The sequence below is a fragment of the Osmerus mordax genome, chromosome 13 (genome assembly GCF_038355195.1).
Source record: "Osmerus mordax isolate fOsmMor3 chromosome 13, fOsmMor3.pri, whole genome shotgun sequence".
NCBI lineage: Eukaryota > Metazoa > Chordata > Actinopteri > Osmeriformes > Osmeridae > Osmerus > Osmerus mordax.
The window spans coordinates 12701315-12720533 of NC_090062.1; the positions used below are offsets into that span (position 1 = coordinate 12701315).

The 19219-nt window shown below is 51.9% G+C and overlaps 1 protein-coding gene across 5 annotated transcripts in view; it reads right to left on the reverse strand.

The window, feature by feature from the left end:
• chd9 (chromodomain helicase DNA binding protein 9) overlaps nt 1–19219 on the reverse strand; it is a 52392-nt gene that overhangs the window by 16483 nt on the left and 16690 nt on the right. For 4 of the 5 annotated variants that reach the window (XM_067249533.1, XM_067249532.1, XM_067249535.1 and 1 more), the window contains 14 exons: nt 16201–16610; nt 8497–8608; nt 7160–7306; nt 6825–6893; nt 6638–6693; nt 6355–6472; nt 6055–6141; nt 5605–5742; nt 5220–5341; nt 3498–3741; nt 2209–2385; nt 1952–2095; nt 1323–1578; nt 555–765 (listed from right to left, as the gene is read on the reverse strand). In XM_067249533.1, the coding sequence (XP_067105634.1) occupies nt 555–765; nt 1323–1578; nt 1952–2095; nt 2209–2385; nt 3498–3741; nt 5220–5341; nt 5605–5742; nt 6055–6141; nt 6355–6472; nt 6638–6693; nt 6825–6893; nt 7160–7306; nt 8497–8608; nt 16201–16610 (2291 nt within the window). Of the gene's footprint in view, nt 1–554; nt 766–1322; nt 1579–1951; nt 2096–2208; nt 2386–3497; nt 3742–5219; nt 5342–5604; nt 5743–6054; nt 6142–6354; nt 6473–6637; nt 6694–6824; nt 6894–7159; nt 7307–8496; nt 8609–16200; nt 16611–18437; nt 18556–19219 lie in introns of those variants that run through there. The other variant, XM_067249534.1, reaches the window with a different exon arrangement.

Below are 19219 nucleotides of genomic sequence, written 5' to 3' on the forward strand. Positions count from 1 at the left end.
GCAGCAGCTCGGGGTGGATAATATGCTTTTGATTTAGCCAGCAAACAGGAAGCTCATTCAGCTAGGAGGATTAAGGCCTTGAATGAGAGAAGGGGATCTTGGTACAGTCTTCCGGCACCCTGGCTTGCTCGCCTGCCTTGATGATCTCACTGCTCTAGCCGGCGCTGCACAGCTAAACGCTTCTCTTTTTCACTGGGTAGGACTCACGCTAAGAGATTCAGCGCTTCCCTTCCTTTCAACCCCACCAAATGTCATAAAGCTACAGGAAGGAGAATGATTCAGCATTTGCTGAGCTGCGGTCAGCCAGCAGCAGATAAAAAAACGTGTAACACGGCAACTGGAGAACATCTGAGAAATGGGGAAATTATGCAACACAGTCCGTTTGTTACGCCTGACTCTTTTTTTTGTTGTTGGAAGGGCTGTGAAAAACACAACAACTGAAGCTGGAGGGTGTCTGTGATTCACCGGAGAGGGTGGGGGTGGTGGAGGGGGGGGGGGGGGGGGGGGGACCCAGACCCTGGTAAACCAACCCGATCCTGGCAATCATCCGTTACCTTCTCTGGATGAGGTAGTCCTCCAGGATGTCCAGGCAGCGGACCATCTGGGAGAAGATGAGCACCTTGTGCCCCCCGGCCTTCATCTTGGGCAGGAGCTTGTCTATGAGGACCAGCTTGCCGGCCGACTGGACCATGGCCTGCAGGGGGAAGTCCATGGCTGCGGGGCTGTAGACCTCGCGGAAGTCCTCCAGGATCTTCTCCTCGGCCCCTGAGACAACACGGTTGCAGATCAGTGGATGGTGTCTATGCTTGATATGGGCCTTTTCCCTTTTTTGGATCGCATTAAAACCAAATTAACTCAACATCACAGGGTACACCACCCACTGTGATCCTTAAGATGTTACAGAACTGCACTAAATCAGTCGGAGCAGAGCTTGGACTGGAGTTATGGAGGGAGAGGGGGAGAGAGAGAGGAGTGAGAGACGACTGACTCAGCTCTGCTAATTCTCCCCCCTAGGTGCTTTTCAACAAACACGTCCTCCTTACCATGTGTGAGAAGGAGCTATAGTCACATGCTGGCTCCCCGTTTCCTACACATACATATATGGGAGGTATTGTCAAACCCAGACTTCAGCGGGGAAATAGCCTTGCCGTTGACACGAGGCTGCCAAAGACGTGGCAATAGCTGTAACCGTGCACGTCACGTCTTGTCGCCTTCGACAAAGGCCTCGTCACATTAGCGTCGCTCGCACGCCCGCCCGTTGCCCCCCCCTGACAAGGCGGCGTTCAACTAGCCCCTCAGCCTTCGTCATCACTACTAGCTACCTTTGATGAGGTAGGGATGGTTGCAGCACTTCCTCAGCTCCATCATGGTGTTGACCAGGTTGGGCACGTTGGCCTGGCCCGCTCCTTTAGCCAGGAATGAGAAGTTCTTCTCCAGGATGGCGCGGTAGTACTTCTTCTGGATGTTGGTGAGCTCCACCTCGATGATGGTCTCCTCCTTGGGGGCCAGCTTCTTCTCCACGTCCTCCTTCAGGCGGCGCAGCATCATGGGCTTCAGGATGGCCTGCAGCTTCTGGACCTGAAACACACACACACACACACACAGACAGACAGTTGTTCAAATTGTGTTTTACATGTTTGGCAAATGGAAAGAGGGTAGTCATTGATGATCAATAAAAAAAAGGGGGGGGTTTGATTATCAGCCGTGTTTCTGTGTCTGCCTAACTAAGCAAAATGTCAGGATGACCTAGTTGAAAAAGCATGATTGTACTGTCCGCTTTCATTTGTATCAAGTCTATTTCGATCCCCTCGTTGTGCTAACACCAGGTGTGGTGATGGGGGGGGGGGGAGGGAAATGAGTCCCTTGATAGCATGCAACAACTCATTTGTCTCTCCTGATGTAGAAAAAGTACAGTACAACGTATTTCCAGCTGGGTGCCAAAGCCTCATACCTGCTCCTCCGTCTTGAGGTCTCCAAACTCCTGCATGAAGGTGTTCTCGGAGGGGAAGCGTAACGGCTCCAGGAAGTGCAGCAGGCTGAAGAGCTCCTCCACAGTGTTCTGGAGGGGAGTTCCCGTCAGCAGGACCTTATGTTCCTGCACCACAACCACAAGGAGAGGCCCCAAAAAACGTCAACTCTGCTAGAAACGTTGTTCGTGTGTCCAATCACGAAGCCCCCCTGCGTTTGTTCCCCCAGGGCATTCCGTACCAGGTTCATGAGCTTGAAGCCCTCTAACAGCTTGCAGTTCTTGTTCTTGAGGCGGTGGGCCTCGTCGATGATGACGCACCGCCACTCGATGGCGTTGAGCTCGGGGCAACCGCCCAGGATCATCTCGAAGGTGGTGATGACCGCCTGGAACCTGTAGGCCCCTCGCAGCGCTCGGCCCTGGGAAGGAGGAAGAGCAGGGACACGCCGCAGAGATCAATACGGCCCCTTGTAGCACTGTGGGGCTGCTGGAGGCATTACATCACGACAGCAACAAAATAAAATAGATATTCGATAAAACGGTAGACTGTGTAAACTTATCAAAGGGTGTGTGTGTGTGTGTGTGTGTGTGATTTCCCAAGAGCAGTGCGGTAGTTTGAAGCAGGTCTGATCTGCGCTGTCAGGATGAGGCCCAGGGGACGGTGGTGACATCACAGCTCGTCTTGTCAGACAGCCTAGGTGGCGCTTCATCAGCCCTCCCACAGTACATCTGCATGCTAACCGCTCACAACCGCCACTGTCACGCTGCATCCCACGCCTTCCCGGCGAGGGCCCGCCACGCACAAACGCTTGTGCCCCGGGGCTACTGACATGTGCCACCCTTCAAACCTCCCTCCTCGAATGTGTCTGTCTGGCGGAGTAGTAGTGCATGCTGGGATTTAAGGCGGCGAGAGCACTGCCACATTCTCCATGTTAGCCTGGCCGTGTGTAGTCTTCTCCCACTGAGGGGGTTCATTGTCTAGACTTAGTAATACACTGATCACACCCCCAGCTCTCTGATTCATCCGTAGGAGTCGCGTTTTTGTTGATCATGTGTTGAGGATGTAGCATTGGGGGGCACACGGGTGTCTGTGCAATAACGTGTGTGTGTGTGTGTGTCTGAGAGAGAAAGAGAGAGCATGAGAGAGAGAGAGAGCATGAGAGAGAGAGAGAGAGAGAGAGAGAGAGAGAGAGAGAGAGAGAGAGAGAGAGAGAGAGAGAGAGAGAGAGAGAGAGAGAGAGTGAGAGACAGAGAGAGAAAGAGCATGTGTGTGTGTGAGTGAGAGAGAAAGAGAGAGAACATGTGTGTTTGAGTGAGAGAGAACATGTGTGTTTGAGTGAGAGAGAAAGAGAGAGAACATGTGTGTTTGAGTGAGAGAGAAAGAGAGAGAGCATGCGTGTGTGTGAGTGAGAGAGAAAGAGAGAGAGCATGCGTGTGTGTGAGTGAGAAAGAGAGCCTGTGTGTGTGTGTGTGAGAGAGAAGACAGTGAGAAACAAACAGTGTGTGTGTGTTTTTCCCGGTGGTGTCGCACCTGCGCGTCCCTGAAGTACATCTCGTACTGCTGCAGCATCTGCCGGCTGACCCCGCTGCCGTGGTAGACGATGATGTTGAGGAACGTCCAGGTGCGGAACTCGCGCTCCCAGTTGGCGATGGTGGACAGCGGGGCGATGATGAGGAAGGGGCCCCGGATGCCCACGCGATAGATCTCCTCCAGGAAGGTGATGGACTGGATGGTCTTTCCCAAGCCCATCTCGTCTGCCAGGATACAGTTCCGTCTGGCAGGGACAGAGGGGGGGAGAGATGGGAAGGGAAATAAAGAGTGTTAAGGAAGGTGGGATGGGAGGGGGGGTAGAGGAAGGTGAGGAGCAGAGAGCGATAGAAAGATTCCTCAGCTATTAAAAGCTTTGCAGTCATGAGAGTGACTCCCAAGTTGCAGATCTGCTGTAGACAGAATTAGTACTGCTGTACACGGTTGAGACCATTTATCTGCTTGTCCAGTGGGTGGGGGTGTTCTGACTTGACGTTAATTGCAATGTGCAGATACTCCCACTGGCCTCATAAGCTATTTTTCCAGCTCTGATAAATGTCTTTGTACATACAGTGTGAAGCTTAATTCCCGAGCATCTCGCACACACACACACACACGAACGAGGCTGAGGATGTTGTGAACATCTCTGTGGACTATTCCACCAGCCCTAGAGGGGCCCGGCTACTAATGTTAACTCAGGCAAATCACAACATGCTCCAAACAGACAACAGGAAAGCCCATCCATTATTCAGTGACTACATCTCCCACTGCGCCAACATAATCTCTGCCCAACCAGAAGAGATGTGCTATGCCACCGAACCAAACCAGACTGTTCCCTCTGCAAAAATTCAGACAGTTCTCAAACACGAAATAGAAATCTCTGTACGTCATCCATAATAATCCTCGTCAAGCCATGGGATTCCTGTGTGTGTGTGTGTGTGTGTGTGGTTGGAGCTCCAGCGAGGCTGACCCCATCCAGAGGGCAGGCTGGGAGAGTCCTCCTCCCTGTCTCAGAGCTGTGGTGTGTGGGCTCAGACGTGCTGTCAGCTCCCGGCTCCACCAGCTCCTTTTCTGCACCACTTAGCAAACTGACAGGACGGCCCCAGTCGGCCTGGCCTGCCTGGGATAACACTGCTCTTTACCAGAGGACCGGCCTGCTCTGGGTCTGCCTGGGATAACACTGCTCTTTACCAGAGGACCGGCCTGCTCTGGGTCTGCCTGGGATAACACTGCTCTTTACCAGAGGACCGGCCTGCTCTGGGTCTGCCTGGGATAACACTGCTCTTTACCAGAGGACCGGCCTGCTCTGGGTCTGCCTGGGATAACACTGCTCTTTACCAGAGGACCGGCCTGCTCTGGGTCTGCCTGGGATAACACTGCTCTTTACCAGAGGACCGGCCTGCTCTGGGTCTGCCTGGGATAACACTGCTCTTTACCAGAGGACCGGCCTGCTCTGGGTCTGCCTGGGTTAACACTGCTCTTTACCAGAGGACCGGCCTGCTCTGGGTCTGCCTGGGATAACACTGCTCTTTACCAGAGGACCGGCCTGCTCTGGGTCTGCCTGGGATAACACTGCTCTTTACCAGAGGACCGGCCTGCTCTGGGTCTGCCTGGGATAACACTGCTCTTTACCAGAGGACCGGCCTGCTCTGGGTCTGCCTGGCCGCCTAGTCTCTGTGTGTGTGTGTGTGTGTGAGTGTGTGTCTGGCCCAGGGTGCTGCTGACCTGTTGTACCAGTTGAAGAGGAGCCAGTTGACTCCTTCCAGCTGGTAGTCCCTGAGGCCGTTGCCGTTCCTGTACTCCCTCGACTGCTCCCTCTTCTTCCACAGGCTGGCTGGGGGCCGCTCCTGAGAGAGAGAGGAGAGAGGAGAGAAATGAGGGGAGAACATGTGAAATGTGAAAGAGGGATGTGAAAGGAGGATGGAAAAGAGGAAGAACACCAGGGAGAGAGATGAGAGGGAAGAGAGATGGCGAGGAGAGAAAAATAGATCAAGAGACAGAGAGAGCAGGAGAGAGAGAGAGAGAGAGAGAGAATAACAGAGAGCGAAACCGAAAGATTGAGCAGGGGGTGCGTGTCAGAGGTGGGGGGGGCGGGGTCTCTCTGTCTTACCATCCTGCGGGAGTCTGGCTTGGCTGCCTGCAGCAGCTCAAACTCCTCTATCTTGCTCTGCTCCACATCCCCCTTCAGCTCCCACGTACTGTCCTCGTAGGCCAAGGAGCACCACTTCACCAGGTAGTACACCACCTCCTACAGCAACGGCAGGGACTTGGTATCAGCCCACACAAAGAGCCCATCTCCGCCCTTTCATTTTCTTACACCGACAGACAATCTCTCGATAGGGGCTAGGGAGCGATTTGTGTGTGTGTGTGTGTGTGAGTGGGGAGGGTAAGATGAACCACCCACACAGACACTCACAAGGACGACTGCACACAACAGCGGCTACGCGAGCTCACACGCACATCCATAGCCATAGGCACACACACACACACAGCTTCACACAAAGACAGCCCCATCGCCTCTCCGTTTCAAGGCATTCCTCTGAAGAGGAAGCAGCGGTACCTCTCCTGTGTCCTTGTCTTCACAATAGGACACCTCCAGCACTCGGTCTACCTCCACATAATCCGGGTTAAAGGGGTCCTCCTCCATCTGAAAAGCACAAGAACAGAGATAATCAATCTGGCCACCCTCGCACCATCTGGAACAGGAGCCCAACAGCCGTGGCTGGGCCCACAGTGAGAGGCAGGAGCAGCCATTTGCATTCAAGCATACCCACACACACACGCACACAAAGACAAGAGAACACACAAACACAGACGAGCACACGCGCGCCCACAGACACACACACACACACACACTTACATCTGCAAAGAAGTGTGCCCTCTGAGCCTGTTTTATCTTGAAGCGTTTGATCTTCTGCTGGATCCTCTTGTCCTTCTCCAGCTGCTGCTCTGTGGCCCACTCACAGTGGAGGTAGGAGCTGTGTGTGGGGGGGGGGGGGGGACACAGTCAACCAGAGGATACACACCAGCAGCACCACTGACGAGGAATCAGCCCCAATTGTCTCTGTGTCCGGGCATACGCAGTGCACAATGAGCTAACGGCCGTATGAGCCGTGCAGGGGAGGAGAGGGGAGGAGTCTTACTAGTTTTTGTATTTGACAAAGAACTCCTCCGATTCCACGTAAACCCCCGGAGAGACCTGAAAGGGAATAGAGGGACGTCGCATATTTTCATGAAGAAGGAAATGGAGAGGTTGCGAGGGCTGACGGAACACGTACAGATACTCAAAGCCCTCAGTGTTATTGCGTGGAAGGAAACGGGCGACTGTACCTCGTTCTTCACGGTGCGGGAGGACATGATTTTGTCAACAACAGCAGCGTCTTCCTCACTGGGGTTTTCCTGAGGCAAGGAGAAAACACAATATATCAATAATGAAACATTTCTAGCATTGGGTCCTTTGTATTCCACATTCAAGTCTCATATGGTCTCTGGCATTTATATGAGATGCACACGATAAAAGAAAACAATGTTTTATTCAACGCTCTTAGCTAGTCTGTACGTGTGTGGGAGAAGGAGGAGAAAGAGAGAGAGAGAGACCGAGAGAGAGAGACAGAAGGAGACAGAGACAGAGAGAGGGATGGAGGGAAGGGCAAGGAAGAACTCACTACAAACAGCTGCATGCCGGGGTCTTTCCGTGCTGCAGTGCTGGTCTTCTTGGCTTTCACGATGACCTTGACCTCCTCGTCCGACACCCTGGCCTCCAGCTCCTCCGAATACTTCTTCCTCTTGACCTGGCGGTTGGAGCGCCGCTTCTACGCGGAGCAGAACCACAGAGAGGACAGACCCAACATCACCACTGATCCTAGACTAGGATGCTGTCACACTCACTCCTGGGTCCATAGTAGCTGGTCCTCATTCATTTCTTATTGCTTTTTTCTTTCAAAATAAAAAGAATAAAAGTATATGAATAAAATACATAATATCAATGTTCAACCTTGTAATTCTACTTCCCTGTCTGGTTGACAGGGAAACGTGTTGCCTTAGCTTCATATGTTTGACACATCTGTGAGGCCCTGTTGGAAGCCATGGTTGACAGTACAATTAGCCCTGGAAGTCACTAGGATGGCCTGCATGTATTAGGATGTGGATGAGGGCTGACCGTGCAGGCACTGTGTGTGTCACAGCTAAACAGACCCCCCCCCCCCACACACACACACACACACACACCCAGAGACAGTACATTCCTCCCAGCTGCCTGACACGCCACTTGTAGTTCCACAAGATCATCCTAAATGAGTCATCACCCAACAGCCTTAATTAAGTCCAGGGCGCCGTTTAATGAGCGTAATTATAAGCTTCTAGGCAGTAAGGCAGGGAGAGGGAGGTGGGGTGTGGGGAGGGGGGGGATAGAGAAGCTGGTCGTCCCCAGAAATCCCTCATCACCCGTCAAACAGAACGTGATCGCTCCACCGTGCGACTCCACCTCAGAAACGTATCACTTCCTCCCTGCTTCCATCTGGTTGGTCCCTGTATGGCTCCCGTAGATATTTCAAGTAGCACAACGACTGAATATGAATAGGCATGAGTCCACAGCACCAATCAATGCAAGGCAGAAAAGGCCAAGGCCATGTTTTCTGTGGCTGAATAAAGCATCGCTGATCCCTGTGCTGCGTGTCCTCCCAGTCAAGCGTCTGACCCAGTAATCCCCCCCTCAGGTCCTGTCTGTCAGCCTCCAACACCAGTTAAGATATCACGTTGTCAAGATGGCCGACCCCTGACCTGGCCCTGACCCGCGGGCGCCTTGGCTCTATAGAGCAGCTGTGAATCATTGTCTAGTGGCGGTGTGGCGGCGTGAACGCTACGGAGCCCTGGGGACATGGCCGCTCAGCGGGACCTTAACACCCGCAGCAACCGGGGCACACCTCCCCTCATTAGAGTCGGAGTGCTACTGCCCAGGGGGTTGGAAGGGGGCGGGGGGGGGGGGGGGGGGGGCGGCACTTACCGAGTCGTCGTCTTTAGCCGAGCGGCGCGCCGGAGGGTCGTCGTCCGACTCGTCCTCCTCAGACGAGGCGGGCTTCCGTTTCTTCTTCTTCCCGAACTTGATGACGATTTTCCTGAAGAGAGAAGAAGAGAAGACGGGATGATGCGAGTGTTAATTAGAGAGCAGGGGATCAGGGGGGACCACGACGACACACAAGGCTCTTATGCAGTTCAGAACTAATAGAAACTGTGAGGCAACCTTGAATAATTGATGAGCGATAATATAAATATTGTCCTTGTTGTGCAAAAATCAAATGACCCCCAGAGTGTTGCATGCTGCGCTGTACACTCCCTGCTCGTGAGGGGAAGAGCAGCAGAGAGCTCTTCTGCCTCACTTAAGCCAGACAGCTGTTATTACTGTCATTACTTCCACCAGAAAGTGATTAGGCTTCATTATATGTGATGTGTGTATGTATACACACACACACACACACACACACACACAAACACCCACACACACACATTGTCTACCCAACAGAGACTGATTCAATAACTAGAGATATGATCATTAAAGTCAACATCAAATTTACTTCCAAAGTGATTAGGCCTTAAACAACGCAGGCAGATTCTGAAACCCTGGGCTCTGTGTGTGTTAGGTGACAAGGCCAAAAACACACTGCCGCGTTTGGACTGGGGAGCTTGAGCGAGGCTGCAGTCATCTGCAGGCTGTGTGAGGGGAGTCCTCCAACTCAAGGCTCTTTCCTCTTTCAACATATTTTCGTGCAAATTAGAAGGATGCGCACTTGGGAGGTGATACAATAGGCCTCTGATCTGAGCACTCAATGTGTGCGTGCGTGTGTGTGTGTGTGTGCGTGTCTGCCATGCTCACATCAACATGAAGCACTGCCCCATTTGTCATCCATTTTACAGGATCAAGGGGAGAGAGATAGCGACTGAACCTCCTCCCTCCCTCCCCCTCTCGACAGCCCAGTGAACTCATAAACATGGAAATGTCTGAACAGCAGCGAGCCAGAGACTCTCGATCCCCTGTGCAGCCGCGGCCCTTGTCAAACGCATGAGAAACCAACGCAAATCCACATTTGGGGGGGGGGGGGGTCTCCTCATCAGCGGAGGCAGATAAACCCAACACACGGATCAACAATCGTCATGTGGTGACAAAAACTCCCAATTCCACTTCAGCGAGCTGTGGAATCCTCAGCCTGGACATGTGTGACGTCAGTGACTGTGTGTGTGTGTGTGTGTGTGTGTGTGTGTGTGTGTGTGTGTGTGTGTGTAGGGGAGGAGGGGGGGGTTGGCAGAGGAATCCTCCACTAAGGGCAGGTGTGGGCGAGACAGACACCCACACAGCTGCAGATCAAACAGGAGGAACTGACAAGGCCGGGACCAGGGCCGCCGGCTCCGGTCTCCTCTACGTGGGAGACACTGAATCATTCTTGCCTTATTCCTTATCGTCATCCCCATGGTCTATCACGTTCTGGAACTCTCCACCCCCCTCCCTCCCTCCCAGCTGAAGCCAGAGGGACAGAATGTCTAACTCGCTCGATTGTGTTTCAAACACACTCGCTGCTACGCTTGCACGCAAGCAGACAGTCAGTATCTTCTTTCTCCCCTTCTCCTTCTCTTCCCATTACACACACACACACACACACACACACACACACACAAACACTCGGCTGTGACACTGCCATCTCTTTGGTGAAGCCGAGTTTCCCTGTGGGCATTTTGCTTCAGTGAAGTGAAGGTGCGAGTCTCTCACTGACACAGAAACACAGAGGGGGTTGAACAGAGGGGCCAGGACAGCAAGCCAGCCAGGCAGGCAGGCAGCCAGGTCAACCAGCATGCCCAGCAATGCTGACACACCAGCCATTCTGGCAACTCTGCCTAGCCAGCCAGCACAGACACCGTCAGTCCTGTCCAACCAACCAGCTCTCCCAGGGCTAGCCTGCCAACATTCATTTACCACAGCCCCAGTTAGAAGCCAAAGCCTGGGTCTGCTCCATCATGATAGGCCACCCTATCACATCAGTTCTCTCCCCATGCTCAATGGGGGCATCTCTTCTTACAAAAAGAACCAGAGGGCTGCATGTTTTGGTGCTGGCTCTGTTAGACGAGCGTACACCTGGCTGGGGCACCGGAGCCTTCCAGCAGGTGTGCACGCCCGTTCCACTTGGCCGTCTCGTTCATGTCTCCGCCTCCAAAATGATCCGGATGATATTACACTTCGCCGATCCTCTCGACAATGACACTTTGGGGTTGCCAGGCAACGCGGCCCCCGGGAGCGAAGTCGGCAGCGTGGGCGGCGGCTGTGTGACATCACGTCCTGCGAATGCTTTTGCCGAGCGTGACTGTCGCCGTGATGGGAACAGCTGAGCAAGGATGCCAAGAGTGATGATCCATTGCAGACCGGCTGAAACTCTCACAGGTTCAGAAGGGGAGCGCTAAATGGTGGAGCAGTTTGCTGTGTTGGGAGTAGTGACCTGGCAGTCTGTGAGGCCAATGTCATCAGACCGCCACTGATAACAAGGCCCTGGAGCATTCTGCTGCTAAAAAGGCGAAAGCCACAAATACTAACATTTCACTTCCTGTCATGGTGTCACATTAAATGGTGAGATGAGAAACTACTAGTGCAGTGTTGAGAAATCCTTGATTTGAGAGGAAAATGGAGTGACATGGATAAAAAGATGATTAGATAGATCGAAGATGACACGTGGACAGACAGATGGAGGATGGATAGATGGAGAACATTTGGATGGATAGACACACGGAGGATTGAGTGATGGATATAGATTAAGAGATCCATAGAGATATAGAGTGAGTCCGACAGGCAGAGACATTACATTTACATTTAGTCATTTAGCAGACGCTCTTATCCAGAGCGACTTACAGTAAGTACAGGGACATTCCCCCGAGGCAAGTAGGTTGAAGTGCCTTGCCTAAGGACACAACGTCAGTATGCATGACCGGGAATCGAACTGGCAACCTTCGGATTACTAGCCCGATTCCCTCACCGCTCAGCCACCTGACTCAGAGACGGGACTGCATGGATAGATAGCCGTGCATCACTGATGCTGTGAGGGAGCAGAGCGCATGATGGGAGGAGACGGGGGGGGGGGGGGGGGGGGGGTGACGCACACGTGAAGCTCACCCCCCCTCCACCCCTCCCCCCATCCCTCTGAGGTTTACACCCCCCCCCCCGTCATACCACAGATCCGCTCTCAACAGGCCCACCCAGGGTGTAATGCCACTACTACGAACACACGGACACATAATTTAATAATACCTCTCTCTCTCTCTTTGACTCCAACCACACATTGCAGCAACCCCCCCTCCTCACCCGCGACACACAGACCACCCCCGCACACGTCACACGCAGCAACCAGCCCAGGCGCACACCAGCCCACACAAACAAAGCCTTGACCTTTAACTTAAAAGCTTTTGGGGAAGGGAGAACATGGACGGTTCATTCACAGTCCTGGTGGCTGTGCATTCTCTTCTTCTCCTGCGTGATGGCGAGTCCAACACCCTGGTGGGGGCGGAGCCTGACAGGAAGGAGGCTAGCTCGAGGGGTGAGCTACAGTGACTCATCTCCTCAAGGCTCTGGCTCCATCTTTGGGACTACTTGGCTACCAGACTCAGATCCAGCCTAATAACCCGGCTTCCATCCCCGAGCCCCCCAGTGCTGCCCTGTCCTAGTTGGCCAGAGGCCCACTGATGTGTGTGTGCCTGTGTGTGTGTGTGTACACCAAAGGGGATAAGAGAGTCATAGTGTGTCGGCATTTTGTGGGCCGTGGCACAGTTAAAATAAGAGCATTGAGGTTCAAACTTCCCTGTGAGGGTTGGCTAGCAACCTGAAATATCACGCTCCACAAGGTGTGTGTGGTTGTGTACACACATCACTGTCATTACCCCCAAATCAATGTGTGATTAAGTAGAGCTGCGTGCCTGAATGAAGAGAGAGAGAGACAGAGAGAGAGAGACAGAGAGAGAGAGACAGAGAGAGAGAGACAGAGAGCAAGAGAGAAAGAGAGAGCGTGTTGCTAAATGAGTGGAGCACCTCCTGGGGTGGGGGCTTAGTGAGACAGCGGCGTGCTAGCCCAGTAGCCCCCCCACCACCACCCCCCCACCTCCTCCTCCTTATGAATGGGGCTGTAATCTCTCCTGCACAAGCAGCAGCAGCAACACCGCCAGGATCCCTGCTAAAGTAGACATTATACACTGCACTGATCTACATTTCTGCTAGGCTTTGCATGCACGGGACAAAAACACACACACGCAAAGAAACACATTGCATATGCACGCATAAGCAAAGCCTACGCACATACACAAACACATGCATGCTCAAACACACACATACACACACGGGAGAAAAATACAACAAAAAAGACTGGCTTGATGAAGGAAAAGACTGGCTTTTTTTCTAATTAGAGAGTGAAAAGGATTAGACAGGAGCCATGTGTAGCAGCTTGGAATGGAGATACGAGCTATAGGCTGCAGCATATAGGCTCGACCCAAAGCCCCATTTTCTATCGTGTAATTGATCTCCCTGGCACCATTTTGTTTGATCTTATTTCACTGTACACAGCATTGTGGTGTGTTAGCCCAGTATTCAGATCATGTCCGCATGTAAACAATATTTTAAAAAGATTCCCTTTTCTCTCAGCTCTAAGCATGTTAGGAAGAACGCAAATCACCGTAAAAATATGTGGAGAATGCTGAGAGAGGGGGATGGGGGAGAATAAAAAAAGAGAGCAAGAGGAATATTTGTATCTGCTTTTGTCTGATCAGGATGGTGTTTTTAATATTTGGTTGTTGTTTTATCTGCAGGTAGCTACAAAAAACACATAGCGATTCTCAGAGAGCGCGGTGATAAGACGGCCCTTGGCAATGCCCTCGGCCTCACCCCTCAGAGGGCACACTTAACTCAACCTGATGAAGACAGACTGCCTGGGCGGGTGTCCCTAAAGAGCCTGTCCCCTTGTCTTAGCTCTCCCTCAAAGGGGTGGTCTCTCTCTATCTCTCTCTCTCTCTCACACACACACACACACACACACACACACACACACACACACACACACACACACACACACCTGCAGGCTGTGGCTGCCTCATAACACTATTAGACGCTTGGTCCCTGGACACACATGCGCATTCGCAAAAACCCACTGCTCTTTGACAGACTGGCACACCAGCACAGACAACAATACACCTTCAAACACGCACATGCACCTGGTATGCCATCATGGAGGGAGGAGTAATGGAGGGAGGAAGGTTAGCGCCTCTGCAGCGGAGCTGAGCATACATATTTCATGAGGAGAACCTGGGCGATGGCACACACACACACACACACACATACACACACACACACACACACACACACACACACACAGAAACCTCCCCAGAGTATTTTCATCATATACTCATCTCATGCTGTCTTCACCACACCACACCTTTCACCACCAGCGTGATTCCACACAAACACACTCTCACGCTTCAACACACGTGCACACACACTCTCCTCCACATTCACTGCACAAAGTAGTGTAACGCCTACACTAACATGTAGTAACCATCCACAAATACAGCACCTCGGTCCTCCCAGACCCAAAGAACAGCCATGACGCACTCCCAACATCTTCTTGTAAACACAGGCCCTCTCTAACAGTTGAAGGTCAGGTGTGAAGAGGAGCAAGCCCAAGCAAAGTACCATGTATTTCTCAACCCCTTCTATATGCCTTCATGTATAGTGTGGCCTGAACCCTCGCCCTGCCCCGGGTGTGTCATTAACTGCCACAGAGGGAATACCAAATTCACCACCGGCTTTAAAAGAAACCGCCCACTCAAACACACACGACGTGAGGCTGTCTGGCTCGGAGGCTTATCTCTCAATATGAGGGAGAAAGCTGGCTTACAGTACCAGACCACCGTGCCTCCCCGGAAGACAGACCTTAAGTGCTACTGTATCCTGTTAATACTATAAAGGTAACTCTAAAACTGACTACATACAAAACACTTTGAACATAACACTAAAAGGTCTACCACTGGTCTATAGTGAAATTGTAACTGGGAGGAAGGGAGTGTATGGATGTTAAAAGATTCAAAAAATAATTTTTGCTAGTCAGATTCCAACGTACACAGCTAGCCTAAAAGTCCATTACACTGAATGACTTGGAAAATGTTTGGAATGTGTGGCGTGCCGATCTTCATGAAAAGGCCATTGAAACACCAGCGGACAACCTTCCCTGTACATAGCCTAGTTTCTTTGTTGGGCATTGCTTAAAAATAGGTTATGTACTCAATTAAATGTGTGATCTGTCCATTGAAATCGCCAATCATCACTATAATGTACAGCTAGCCTCTATGCTAATCAAATGTTTAGTTAGCCTCTTTTGCTAATCTATACTACAATGTACATGTATATTTAGCCACTATTCTAAATGATGCCACTATGAAAAATACAGTAATGTAATAATGCTGTATTCATTTAGCAAATGCCTTCAACAGTATAGTTGATCTGCAGTAAGGCGCTTTAACCTCTGAGCTACTAGCCAAGCAAACTCTATGCTAAAAGATGCTAATGTCTAGCTAGGCTCTTTGCCATACCATGCTATTATGTATAGCTAGTTTCTATGCTAAACTGGCAGAACCTACTTGGTACTCTAATGATGGTGAGATGTCCAGTACCCTGGGCTTTGGCAAACAATAAATGTAACCTGATGCTAGTTCCTGTTGTTGTGTAAGCTAGCTGTGGTGTAGTCTGGGTAATTTCTCATCTCTTCTGGGTGTAGGACTGAGCCTGTATAAACCATGTAGACTGACGCAGACCAGCACTAACCCCCAGATAGAAGCTCTAGCATGACAAATGCCTGATCTCCTCCACCTCTCCTTACACATTCTCTCTATCTCACACACACACACATACCACTGCAACATTAACACCCTCACACCACACACACACACAGCTAGCTGAATCCATTATCGGCAACAGCCATTTTCCAGCAGCCAAGCTCATAAAATCATTAATCATGAAGCGGGCAGACAATATTGTGTGCCATTGTGTAAATTCTCGGTCTTCGCTTCTTCAGCTCATCTTCCCAACCAACAAACACCAATGACCTGGCATTCCTGCCTGGCCGAGTACATGCCGTGATACACCCTCGGGTTTGGAACGGCAGATTTTTCATTAGCCCACACTGGGTGTGGCTTACCACCGACTACATGGCCTCATAGGAAGAGAAGTAGGGGGGGGGGGGGATGGGAGCAGGATTATCTTTACATAGACGCTACATGCCTCAACCCACTAACAGTCCTTCAGAAGCAAATCCATATAGGCGGAGAAGTCGATGCGAAACACAGCCACTGTTGCTGCTCCCTGTCTGTGTGCGCACGGCTGTAGCTGGTTTATTGTTGAGTACAACTTGCCGTAAATTAAGCTGAACTTTGAGCTGCCATCTCGTTTACAGGCAGGGACGTTGGGAGCTGGGAGTAGCTAGCCAACAGAGCTGTTGGAACGCTGGAAATAGGTTTCTTAACACGAAGATGGGGCTTTGAAAAGCGTGGCAGCAATGTAGACAAACAATGATCCAGCTGGCCTGGCAGCTCTTAGTTTAAGATGAAGACCTTGAAGTACATGCAACAAAACAAATCACTTCCTTCACATGCCAAACGATCCATTCGCCAACTGTGGGATAGTCAGGTTGCTACTTACCCAATCTTGGCCTTCTGCTTGGGTTTGGACGAGGCCACAATGCGCGCCTTCTTGGACACCTTCTCCTTGGGCCGGGACTTGCCCCCTCGCTCCCTCTCGCGGTGCCCCCGGTGCTGCGAGGAGCTGGGGAAGCTCTCCGGGCTCATGACCCGCGGGATGTTCTTCTCCCCCCGCTGGCGGGCCTTGGCGATGGCCTCGTGGATGATCCGGTTGGCCTTCTCCTGCTTGTCCTCCACAGACCCCTCCATCAGCTGCTGCTGCTGGGCCAGCTGCTGGCTCAGCTTCCGCTGGGACCTCTTCTCAGACGAGGAGCTGTAGGAGGACGTGGACGAGGAGGACGACGACGAGCTGCTCTTCATCGGAGGGCTGAGGACCCTGGCCTGGCTCGGACCATTAGCGTTCTTGCGAGGCTGGAGGAAAACAATATGAAAATTAGAGTGAGGATATAAATCGGAATGAATAATCTCACCACGACTGATGGGAAGTTGTTACGATACCCCCATGAAAGAATCTTCCTGTCGACATCCCTGACACACACCTTCACCGACTTGAAAAATATCTCAAAAGCAAAGGAACTCTGGCACATGGCATGTCAAAGAGGCGTAAGAACTCCCATCTTACAATCCAGTTTTATAGCAGTTGCTGTGGTTGGTGACGTGGGGAGGGCAATAAAAATGACAAAGCAATGTGCTTTGAGCAATGGAGCCTTTTGTTGTCATGAAGCTAAGCTAAAAGCTGGTAACTGTTCATCAGATTTCCCTTAGAGGAAATGGCCAGGATTGAAATTGTACTGTGGCATACAGATAAAGGAAGCACAAGGTTTATTATCAAAGAGGAACTAGACTTTACACCGAATCATATTCAAAAGAAATCTTTTAACAAACAGCATGGCTTCTTAGAAAAGGCTAGAAGAAGCAGCTCCAGTGACACACCACAAAGTGTTCTGTCCGCTACATCCAACATCTCCCAGTAAGCCGCGTTACTGTCTCCGCTCTTAAGACGCGCTGAAGCGCCAGGCTCGTTTCTGCTGGTCACTCACTTTTCCACTCCGTCTCCTAGTTGCCTTTCTCGAAACATACTTTCTACGGGGGCCAACGGGCCAGAGCGAGCACGTGGAGCCAAACGCGCATGAATAATGAAGCCGGCCTGATACGTGATAATACCTGAATAATGCATGACTGCATGTATTCCTATACAGTGCAAGCTGCCCTTCTGATGAGGCTAGCGCCCACAGCCTAGAAATGGATGACCTAATCTAAACGTGTTGCGGATGGCTCCATGGCAGGACCATCGCCAGTTGCTCCGTACACTGCTATATAAAGAGAATTATCTCGAACCTAACCACACAAACAAAGCAAGGGGGGAGGGGGGTGGGATAAATAGCAATTCGTTTGGAAGATAAACAAGAGCGGCATTATGGGTTTTCACGTGTACTATGCTCAGGCTATTAGAGAGGGAACATTATTGCTTCACACTGGAATGTTCTCGCTCAAGTTCAAAGTGAAAAAGAGTTGGAGGGGGGTGGATTCGTGGGGGAAATTAATGCAAAAGAGCGGAAGATGGAGAAGAAACACGAGGGGGAGGAAGCAATGGGGGGAACAGAAAAGAGTGAGCAGGAACCAGAGCTTGTATGAAAAGTGAGTGTCGGTAGCGAAGAGAGAGAGAAAGAGAGCGAGAGAGAGTGGAGAAATGCACCAAAACCAAGTGCACTGCAGCTGTGTAATACATCTATAAATAACTGAAATTACAGGCTGCCAGCACTGCAGTGATTTCAATCTCTCTCCCACCGCACGCTCCCATGAAAATGCAAGGCTCTATCACAGCCCCTCGAAGGTGGAGAGAGAGGGGGGGATAGAAACCGTTTGGACTAGCCCGCTCACTCCTTCACGCAACGAACTCTCTAGTGAATGATGATGTTCCCAGCTCATGTGACACACACACACTTTCACAACACACACACCCTCCCACTGCATCGGACCACATAGCCAGAGGAATCGAAGTACAGAGGAATAACATGAGGAGGCAGAGAAAGCTAGGGAACATAGCATGCCACCTTAAGGCCTAGCACCATTAAGCAAATGAGTATGGAGAGGGGAAAAAAAGCAACAACGAGTTCAAGATGGCGGCAGTGGAGGCTGCAGCATGAGCCAGTAGCAGAGGAGGTTGTTCAGTTCCTGCCGGCCCCTCCTCCCCCTCCCTCCCTCCCTCCCTCCCGGCTCTCAGCGCAACTCACTTACCCTTCCTCTTGGCCTCTTCACTGTAGACATGTTTTTTTTCTCTCTTCCTTTCCCTCCCCCTCTCAAACCAGCTAACAAAAGCCTTGCCCTTTCGCCGGGTTTTTTCTCTCTCCCTTGCTCGCTCGCTCACTCCCTCCCTCCCCCTCTCTCTCTCTCTCGCTCTCTCTCTCGCTCTCTCGACGATCAGTCTTCTCTTCCTTGGAGCTGCGTGTCCCCCCTCCCCCCTCAGCCCTCCTCAGGCAGGCAGCGGAGCGGCGGTGGCGTGTTGGAGCCTCCTTCACCTCCTCCCCCGGCGGGCAGGGCTCAGGAGGAGCATGGGAGCCGGGGCTCTTCACTGGGAGCGGTGGGAGTAGCGCTGTGGGCGGTGGAGGAGGTGCGTGGCAGTCCAGGAAGCTCTCATTCTTCTGCTCTTACCCGCCTGCTTCGGCTCCGTCCGCCTCAGCCGTGCCGTGTGTGCGCGCGCGCGAGCGTGTGTGTCAGTCTCTCTTCCTGCCTCCTCTCTCCTCCCTTCTCATTGATTCCCCTCCGCCACGCTCGCTCTCTCCCTTGCTCCTTTTCCGTTCTCGCCCGCTCCGTTTGTCGCTCCGCTTTTTTTCGCGGCTCTTCCTCAGGCTAAGGTAGGCTACTCTGTGGTACACAAAATGGTTTTGTGTTGGCTTGCTCGCTTGGTTGTTTTCCTTTTTCCCCTTGTTTTTTTTCCCTCCTCCTCTTCCCTCGCTCCCCTCCCCTATCCCTGGCTGGGGCGTGTGTGGCGAGCTCGAGTCTCCGGCAGAGCGGTGGAA